Raw genomic sequence first — 9886 nt, 5'->3', positions numbered from 1 at the left:
AAGCGTGGAGAGACGCGGGCCGCTTCCGCCTGCTCTGGGGGCGGGGCGGCGGGGCCCGGCCAATGAGCAGCGGGCGACGGTGGCGTCGCCCCCAAGATGGAGTCGGTGGCGCTGGTGGCGCCGGTGACGGCGCTGGAGTTCGTGGGGGACGTGCTGCTGGCGGGTGAGCCCGGGGCCGGGGCCGGGGCCGGGGCCGGGGCCGGGGCGGGCGACGGGGACGCGGCCGGGGCCGGCGGCTGACGCGGTGTCCCGCAGGCACGGGCCCGGAGGTGGCGGCGTTCCGGCTGAGCGGCGGCGGCGGGCCGGTGGCGGCGGCGGGCCGGCGGAGCGTGCTGCGTGAGACCAGCGTGCAGGGGCTGCGGGCCGAGCCCGGCGGCGGCGGGGCGGTGGTGCGCGTGGCGGCCTTCGGCGGGCGCTGGCTGGCGGTGCTGGCGGTGCGGCGCGGCGGCGGGGCGCGGCTGGCGGCGTGCGGCGGCGGGGCGGCGCGGGAGCTGGGGGCGCGGGTGTGGGAGGCGCGGTGGGCGGCGGGCGGGCGGCTGGCGCTGGCGCTGGGCGGCGGGGCCGTGGCGCTCTACGAGTGGCGGGGCGGCGGGCGCTGGCTGCGGCGGGCGAGCTGCGGCGGGGCCGGGGCGCTGCGCTGCGCCGCGCTGGCGGGGACGGGCTGGGCGCGGCTGGCGCTGGCGGCCGGCACGGCGGCGGGGGCCGTGGTGGTGTGGCGGGCGGCCGCGGCGGCGGCCCCGCGGCGGCGGCTGCTCGGGCACCGGGGAGCGGTGCTGGCGCTCTGCTACGCGGCGCCGCGGGGGCTGCTCGCCTCCGCCTCCGAGGACCGCAGCGTGCGGCTCTGGGCCGTGGGCGAGCTGGACGGGGAGGGCGGCGGGGACGGGGACGGCTGCTGCCTGCTGGTCTGCTACGGGCACGGGGCGCGGGTGGCCGCCGTGGCGCTGCGGGGGCCGTGCCCGGTCAGCGCCGGGGAGGACGGCGCCTGCCTGGAGTGGGGCGGCGGCGGCGGCGTGCGGCGGGCGCGCCGGGCGCACCGCGGGGCCCTGCGCGCCCTGGCCCTGCGCCCCGCCGGCGGCTGCCTCGCCACGGGCGGCGACGACGGCGGCGTCCGCCTCTGGCGGCCCCGGCGGGCGGCCCCGGCGGCGGCGGCGGCAGCGCTGGGGGCCCCGGAGCGGCCGCGGGCCGTGCTGCTGGCGGGGCCGCGGCGGGTGCTGGCGCTGGGCGAGGCGGGCGGGCTGGCGGCGTACGAGACGGCGGCGGGGCGCTGGGTGCCGGTGCTGCCCCCCGCCGCCGCCGGGCCCCGCGGGGTGCTGGCTGCCGCCCCCCTGCCCGGCGGGGCCGAGGCGCTCTGCGCCCTGGCCGGCGGCGACGGGCGCCTCCTCCTCTTCGCCCTGGGCCACCCCGGGGCCGCTGCCGCGCTGAGGCTGTTCGAGGGGGCCGTGCGCGGGCTGGGCTGGGCCCCCCGCCCAGGGCTGCCCCCCGACACCGCTGCCCTCCTGGCTTCCGGGCCCGACGGGGAGATGCTCTGGCTGGATGTCACCCACCGCCCCGGGCAGGCACCCTGGGTGCGGCTCATGGGACGGTACCTGCTGCCCCCCTGCAAGCAGCGCTGGCACACCTGCACGGCCTTCCTGCCCCAGGGAGGGCTCCTGGTCTGCGGGGACCGCCGGGGCTCCCTCCTCCTCTTCCCTTGCAGCAGCTCCCCAGGGCAGGCTGCGGAAAGCACCGCCGTTGCCCATGGCGGCACGAACCCAGCTGGCGAGGACTCCGGCAGCGAGTCGGAGCCCTCTTGCTTGGCACACAAAGGGGCTCTTCCCCTTGAGGACCCCCTGTCTGTGCTCTTTGGGCTCCACGGGAAGACGGGGGTTACCTCGGTGACCTGCCACGGGGGCTACATTTACAGCACTGGTCGGGACGGCTGCTACCGGCAGCTCCGCCTGCAGGGCCAGCAGCTGGAGGTCCTGCGGAAGCACAGGCCCTGCAAAGGGCTGCAGTGGATTGAGGAGCTGCGCTTCTCCTCGGATGGGGACCTGCTCGTGCTGGGCTTTCACGCTGATAACTTTGTGGTGTGGAGCAGCAGGACCAGCGAGAACCTCCACTGCATCCCCTGCGGCGGGGGGCACCGCTCCTGGAGCTACTGCAGCAGCCCCTCAGCTGAGGCCTTTGCCTTCGTCAAGTGCGGGGACGTGATGCTCTACCGCCGCGAGGCCGAACCCTGCGAGCAGCAGGTGCTCCTGGCATCCCTGCATGGGCGGGAGATCGCCTGCGTGCGACGCCTGGGAGCGGTGGAGGTACCTGGTGATGCCGCCCTTAACATCTTCGTCACCGGCAGCGAGGACACTACGGCCTGTGTCCTGGCGCTCAGCGAGCACTCCCGGGCAGCCGTGCCCCTTGCCCGGCTCAGCGACCACATCTCCAGCGTGAGGGCGCTGGTGCTGGCTGGCCCTGCGGGACCCAGCGATGAGGGCTTTGGTGACAAAGGCTTGTCTGCCCTGCTCTTCTCTGCAGGCGGCCGGGCGCAGATTGAGTGCTACCGGCTGCTGTGTGGCAGGGACCCAGCCTCCGAGAGCGCCGTGGCTTGCCAAGTCGTCCACGTGGCCTCCCACCGGCTGGACGAGCACTGGGAGCGGAAGAAGAACAGGCACAAGCTCGTCAAGATGGACCCGGAGACGAGGTGATGCTCGGGGACCGCCTGAGGCAGGGTTAGCAGGGACCACGGTCCAGGAGAGTGCTGGGAACCACGCTGGCCTCTGTGGGGATACCTGCTCTGCATGCCTGCGGGCTCAGCTGAGGCGGAATGAGCCAGTGTGGCTGCATGTGTGTGTCCCTGGTGTCCAGTGCCCAGTGGTGGGGCCTCGAGGAGCTTTCTGGGGTTAGGGAAAGGCTCAGTCTTTCCTTCTGCCTCCTCCTGAGTGCTCGGAGCTGCGTCCTGCGCTGGGCTCAGGCTGCTCTGCTGGGCCACCTGCCTCCCCGGGGCCGCAGGTGTCACTGAGGCATCCATGAGTGTCGCATGTTTGCTGCAGGTACATGTCCCTCTCAGTCGTGCCCGGAACCAGCTCTGAGCAGCTGCTGATGCCCTGGAAGTTCCTGGCTGCTGCCTGCAGCGATGGATCGGTCCGGTGAGGAGCTGTCGTGGGGCTTGGCACGGAGAATGGAGCTGGGGCTGGCAACAGGAGATAGGAGCAGAGCAGGCTCTGTGGGGGAGGCTGCTGCTGTGGACGTGGCCGGCCCTCAGCTGGGAGCAGGATGGCACATGGTGGGAAGAGGTGCTGGGAGCCCCTGTCTACCATGGCTGACTGCCCTCTGCTCCAACACAGGGTCTTTGGGCTGCTGGAGGCCGCCCGGAAGCTGGTGCTGGTGGCAGAGTCGTTTCACCACCAGCGCTGTGTGCTGAAGGTGGAGGCGTTCCTGCACACACAGGCAGGAGGGGAGAGGTGAGCCTCGAATGCTGTGCTGCAACCGATGGGGTTCTGGGGAGAAGTGTTTGTCCTCGCAGGGACGGCAGCTGGCAGCTCAATGGGTAGAGGGAAGGGAGAAATTGGTCTATGATGGGGCCTGTTCTGCCACTTCCCCAGATCTCGGTGGGGACCCTCGGGGCTGCCCGCCATAGGGCTGTGGCCAGAGGCTCCCCCAACACCTCCCTTCTAGGAGGCATCTCCTGTGCAGTGCAGCCACTGATGGCAGTGTTGCCTTCTGGGACATCACCAGCCCCATCGCAGATGCGGTGGATGCCCTGCACCGAGCGGATGGAGACATGCAGCCCCTGGGTAGGTGCAGCTGCCGGTGGCTCTGCTCTGCCTCTCGAGGGAGGCCACGCTGGTGGCTCCTCTGCTCCCTCTGGCCAAGGTGAGCATCACTCTTCTGACTGAGTCTGTTTTCCCAGCCCTGGGCACCCCGCTGCTCACCATCATGGCCCACAGCTGCGGCGTGAACAGCCTCCATGTCCGTGAGACGCCAGAGGGACAGTACCTGGTGGCCAGTGGCAGCGACGATGGCTCCATCCATGTCTGCCTGCTGGATGTGGCCCTGGGCGGGGGCGAGGCTGCGGCAGGGACCTGCCTGCGCATTCTGGAGCGGGTGGCCAGGCCCTGCGCCCACGCCGCCCATGTGACAGGGATCCGGGTGCTGCGGCCAGACCTGCTGCTCTCTGCCTCAGTGGACCAGCGGCTGACACTGTGGCACCGGGGCCCGGGTAGGCTGGACCTGCTCAGCACCACCTTCTTCCACGTGCCTGACCTGGCTGAGCTGGACTGCTGGGAGGTGGCGGAGGCCGGCGGGGAGCTGCGCTACTTCTGTGTGCTCTGCGGACAGGGCCTGGAGATGCTGCATGGCACAGCCCCCCCCGAGCCCCCTCCACCAGAGGCTCCCCAGTAACGGGGCAGGCGAGCAGCACATCCTGCTCCCCACCTGCCTGGGGAGGGCACCCTGCACTTGTGCTGTGCCCATCACCGCAGCCCCCGTCCCAGCCTGCGTGCTGATGCGTCCTTTCTTGAGGGGACAGGCGTGCTTGGCTCCTTCAGGGACAGCACAGCCACATCTGGGGTGCTCAAGGCTGGCAGTCTCAGGGGAGAAGGCAGATGTGACCCTTCCTGGACAAGCCTGCAGCTCCCCAGGCAGTAAAGGAGGAGTGGGGTCATCAGCCCACATTGCCCAAGAGAAGTTCCTCCACCCCGAGGTGTGAGGGACCCATGTCCAGGCTTTCTAGCCCTGGTCCCGGAGAGGAACCTGCTCGGGAGGGCATTGAGCGCTGTGCCTGCCCCTGTGAGCTTGAGGGCAGCAGGAGGCCAAGACCAACGAGGCACTGGTGCAGCACGTGGCAGGCTGCAGCATTGTGCTCCCTGGAACAGGGCCCTGTGTGACAGCCCTGCAGTGGTGGGGACTGTGCTGAAATGAGTGGGAACACTGATGTTCCACAGCTGCACCCTGCAGGGTGAGGGGCAGCAGCCTACACATGCTGTGCCAGCCTGGGCCCAGCCACCTCCCCCCGCGAGCAGCCCTTCAGTGCTGCCTCAAGCTGAGTGGGTTGTTCCTATGCAGCAGCGGGACCCAGCACAATCAGAGGACAGGGAAGGACAAACAGCTGCACATGGCCCCAGCCTCACATGGGGCAAGGTCCTCTGTTGGGGTCAGACACACACAGCATTTGTTCAGCAACAAGTGTATTAGACCCCAGTATCAAGCCCTGACCCAGGGCTGAACAGGAGCCTTGAGCTTCAGATGCTCCCTGCCAGCATGGAGCAACCTTCAATAAACGCCTTTGAGGGAAGCAAGGTTGGTGCCTGGCTTTGTGGTAACTGGTCCCTGGTGCCGCCTCCCCTGGTACTCCTCAGCCTGGCTTGCAGGGTGCCACAGGTGTCCTCTCTTCTGCTGGTCTGGATGTGGCAGGCACACCCATCTCCCACGCTGGGCACAGCCGCAGGGTGCACGTAGCCACATCCTCAAACCTCGTGGGCAGTGGGAGGGGAAGCACCTGCGTGGGGCTGGGGCATGTCCTGACTGCCTGCCTGATGGTGGGGCAGCCCCTCGCCCTGCCATGGAGGACGTGTCCTGTCCTTCCCCTTGTGGCGTGTTGTCCTGGTACCTGTCATACCGTGGCACGGCTCTTCAGCGGTGGCTCAGATCTGGCTCAGAGGAAGGAGGTGCAGAGTTGCCAGTGCGCTGTGGAACACATCCCTCACTGCTCCCAGCAGTCGGAGGCGGGCAAACATCTGGTCAAAGAGGTGAGGGAATGGCTCCTGTGGGGAGAAAGGCAGCAACTTGGGGCTGGTGGCCATATTGCCCCTCGACGGGCTGGTCCTAGAGGCACTGCTGCCTCTGCACCCTGTGTACGCATCCTTGAGGGGCTGGTGCGGGGCTGCATCACACTGCTGGCATCCTAGAGCCTGTTCCCCACATGGCTGCCCCATAACTGCAGTCCAGCCCTGGGAAGGACTGCAGGGCCACAAGCCTGCAGGCCCAGGACATCTGACTCACCCCCAGGACATGGACCCGGTTGTAGTAGGAGCTGAAATCCATGCTGAGCTGGATCAGGAACTTGCACACCTGCAAGACAAAAAGTTTCTGCTGGCACAATGGGATCTGGCTGGTCTTGGGCCCTTCCCAACCCCAAGGACAGCAGAAGCAGCCCCAGGGGTGTTGCAGTCTCTTCCCTCAGCACCGCTCTTGCATCGCTTACCGGTGGGCACCACCCTGCGGCATGTAGCTTTGCCCTGGGCTGGGACTGTTGGAGCAGCACCCATGGGTGCTAGGGCATGTGGCACTTACTGTCTCTGTGTTGGCTGTGATCCGGATCCCCTTGGTGGATGCGGGCAGCTGTGCTGCCTGCTGCAGGACTTCAGGGAAGGGCAGGAGATAGTTGAAGAGTAGGAGCCATTCACCCTGTGAAAGGATTATGTGTGTTGGAACAGACCGGATCCTCCTGGGCCAGCAGCATCCCTCACCGGAGCTGAGGGTGGGCAGGTCCCTGCATTCCCCTTCTCAGCACTCACCTCTTCCCGGAGGCAGGAGAAGTTCAGTTCTGATGCTGGCGGCAGAGGTGGGTACGTGCCTGGAAAGGAGGTGGGAGACTGTTGTTGTGCCCAGGCAATCCCTTGTGGCTCCAGGCGTGAGGAACAGCCCAGGAGCGGCTGTTGGAGGAAGGTCGTGGGGCTGGTGCTCACCCCGCTCCACAGCCCGCTGGTAGGTGTCGAAGAGTGTGGCCAGCCGGGCACAGTTGTACATCACGAAGGCGCCACTCTTGGTTCCCTTCGTGGAGATGCTGCTGTCCTCCAGGTCCAGGGTGATCTGAGAGCAGGGAGAAGTCGCGGTCCAGGCTGCTCGGCACAGAGCCACTCCACTATTCCCACGGCTCGCCTGCCCCCACTCTGCACAAACCACTGTCCTACCTGACTCCGGTGAGCAGTGCTCAGCATCTCAAACCTGATGGCTGCCACTGTGAGGGTATCAATCACCTCAGTCCAGGCCTCATCTGCAGAGAATGCAGGTGGCATCACACACAGCTCACTCCATTTCCATGTAATGTCACCCCCAGCGCCCAGGCAAGAACCACCCCCTGGGGCCAGGGGCTCTGGTGGAAGCTGGGGACCACCACACTTCCCCAGCTCTGGACCCCACCTGCAGGCGCTGCTCTGTGCCGGTGCCCCATGTAGCAGTTTAGACGCCTTCCCCCAGGCAAGGTCAGCACCTGGCTCCATTGCAGAGGGGAGAGGGAGCACCATGCCGGGGAGAGACCCCCCAGCTGCAGACTTGGAGATGAGGGGGGAGACTCATGGGAGCAGTGGAGATGGCGATGGAGCAGCATCCATGCATGGAGCCACAAAGCAAAACCTCACCTTGCGCAAGCTCCCCATACTTCATCACAGAGGCCTCGTACATCTGACGCTTCCGGAGCCTGGGAGGAACACAGACACTCACAGCCACCACCCCTGGGCTGAGCTGGCCCCAGACAGCGCCCCAGGCCTCCCCCAGCTTTCGGGCTGCTCAGGGCATCCCAGCTGCAGCAGTGACCCAGCCATGCAAAAGCCTCCAGGAGCCAGGCAGGGACAGCCGCACCGCAGCCAGCTCCTTGTGCTGCTGCCTGGAGAGAGCCAGAAGGAAGCCACTGCACTGGTACAAGCTCTGCATTCTGGCTGAGAAAGGGCCACTCCTGCACCAGGGCTGTCTGCTAATGCGTGAAGGCAGGGAGATACCACTCTGCACTGCTGCAGTGCCCAGCTCCTGCTGCTGCCTTTCCTCCTGGCAGCCCTCTGGCAGCACTGAGGGCCAGAAGCAGCACTGCTGAAGGAGGCCACTGAGACTGGGAAGGGCCCTGTGGCCTCCATTCTGCACCTCAGTCCTCTCGAAACAGCCCTGAGGCCACAGAAAAGCAGAATGGAGGAACTGCACAGAACTCTCCATGCGCCACCAGCTTGCTCAGCACTGCAGCGTGGCTGCCTGGGTGCCCACGGGGCCGGGAAAAGCACAGGGAGCCCTGGCAGGCAAGCAGCGCAGCAGGTGCCTTGCTACACACCAACTTACTGAAAGTACTGGTCTGCCCCAATGGGCGATGAGGGGTTTGTCACCTTCACTGGCCCACAGACAAGGTGTTTCTGAAAGAGAGAGGCAAGGCCAGGGCTAGCGTCAAAGACAGAAGCTCCACCAAAACACAGTGCAGGAGAACCAATCTAAAAACAGCCCTGTTCTAGCTGTGTCCCCGTAGTCTTCTCCTGCACCTCCTTCTTTAGCGCTGAAATCCTAAGGGCAGAGAGACTGTTCCACTGCCTGGGCAAGAGCACGGACGGGCCACCAAGGGAAAGGGAAGCCTCACAAGGGGGCAAGGCTGGGCTTCTTCAGTATTTGCTTCAGGGAATTGGAGGAGGCTGGCTGAGCACAAGGATGCTGAGGGCCACACCAAGGAGGGTGGGAGGTTCCTCACCTGCAAAGCTGTGTGGGCTCCTGGATCCAAAATCCTCCAGAGAAGATCCAGCTGCTGCTGCTGGAATTCCTCCTCGCAGCTCACTACATGCACGATGCTGCAGCAGCTCCCCTGGCCTCCAGCCTGCAGCAGAGCACAGCAGGGAGCTCATACGCCATCGCGTGACAGAAGGAAACGATGTCTGGGAAGTGAGAGGCTCGCAGCGCCACAGGTTACTCACTGTGCACTGCAAAACAGCTTGCTGCAGCTCAGCCAGGGACCGCAGCTTCCCCTCCGTCACTGAAAGAAGGAAGGACACTCAGAGTGGGACACGAGGGCTTGCCACCACCCCCACCCCCTACCATCCTGCCCCATCGGGTCTGCCCAGGCTGTCTGCATTTCTGGCTCAAACCAGACTGAAGGGGAGTAAGAGGAGAAGCCAATTTGGATTTAAACGCCCCTTATTTTCTGTAAAACAATTGGAAAAAAGGAAACAGGCCTGTTCGCAGCTGATCACACTAGAGATGCTGTACATGTGAGGCTCACCAAGAAGGACATCTAGATTGGGGTCGTAGCCCACCAAGCCCTGCTGCTCCACAAAGCTCTTCAAGTGCACTGTACAGATGACATCCTCCGTCAGCACGGCTGTGCCTGGCCCCTGCTCACAGGCTGCGGCACAGGGGGACTGGCCCAGCACTCGCTTCAAGGCCGAGACAGCATCAGGGAGGGCCGAGCCGCTGGAGCCGGAGGGCCAGTCCACGCGGAGCTGCCGCAGGACCTCCCGGCTGCCCTCCTCGGCGAGGGCAGGGACCAGGCGGACACCGACCCTGCGAGAGAGGGAGAGGCGGGCACTGGCGGCGCAGGGCCGGGCGGCGGGGCGAGGCGGGCCGGGGGCGAGGCACTCACCCCTGGGCGCGCAGCAGCTGGGCCAGGTGGTCGGCCAGCAGGAGGGGCCGGAGGTGGCGGGGCCGCAGGGCGGCGGGGCCGCGCAGGGCCGGGCAGTGCAGCACCACCCACCCCGCCGGCGCCGGCACCGCCACCGCGGGGGCCGGCCCGGGCGGGGGCCCTAGCAGGCTGCGGAAGGCCTCGGGGCGCCGCACCTGCACCGCCAGCCCCGCCGGCGTCTCCTGGCAGTCCCGCACCGGCAGCACCCCCGGGCCTGCCAGCGATGTCACGCCCGCCACGACGCCAGCGGGCACCTGCCGGGCGAGAAGGCGCGGAGTCAGTCCCCTGCCTGCACGTGGCCCGGCGCAGGCCCCGCCCCCGGCGCCTCCCCCTCCGCGCAGGCCCGGGCCGCGGCCTACCCGCGCCGCCGCGGCCTACCTGTCCCCCGGGGAAGGCGGCGCTGAGCGCGGCCCGCGGCGCCAGGAAGTCCCGGTGCCGCAGGTTGCGGGCGCCGCTCTCCTTCACCCAGAGCGCGGCGGGCCGCCCCAGCGCGCCGTTCAGCGCCCGCAGCGTCGCCGCCACCCCCGGCCGGCCCTCGCCCGTCTCCAT

General features: G+C 67.5%; 2 protein-coding genes across 2 annotated transcripts; one reads left to right on the top strand and one right to left on the bottom strand.

Annotated features, from left to right (window-relative positions):
• The first annotated feature begins 96 nt into the window (after positions 1-96).
• Positions 97-4374, top strand: WDR6 (WD repeat domain 6). Its single transcript, XM_059823486.1, has 6 exons — positions 97-163; positions 256-2674; positions 3024-3119; positions 3318-3434; positions 3649-3767; positions 3884-4374. Exons 1-6 carry the CDS (start codon positions 97-99, stop codon positions 4372-4374), a joined length of 3309 nt encoding a protein of 1102 aa, XP_059679469.1.
• Positions 4375-4844: 470 nt separating this feature from the next.
• DALRD3 (DALR anticodon binding domain containing 3) lies at positions 4845-9886 on the bottom strand. Its single transcript, XM_059823101.1, has 13 exons — positions 9716-9886; positions 9299-9591; positions 8939-9219; positions 8634-8692; positions 8414-8536; positions 8017-8087; positions 7332-7390; positions 6885-6967; positions 6660-6783; positions 6489-6547; positions 6265-6378; positions 5974-6042; positions 4845-5735 (listed from the first exon to the last, which is right to left on the bottom strand). Exons 1-13 carry the CDS (start codon positions 9884-9886, stop codon positions 5616-5618), a joined length of 1626 nt encoding a protein of 541 aa, XP_059679084.1. The 3' UTR covers positions 4845-5615.

This window comes from Gavia stellata, chromosome 12, assembly GCF_030936135.1.
Source record: "Gavia stellata isolate bGavSte3 chromosome 12, bGavSte3.hap2, whole genome shotgun sequence".
In the NCBI taxonomy this organism is placed as follows: Eukaryota; Metazoa; Chordata; class Aves; order Gaviiformes; family Gaviidae; genus Gavia; species Gavia stellata.
The sequence above is the reverse complement of the archived record's forward strand: the minus strand, read 5'-3'. Positions and strand labels throughout refer to the sequence as shown.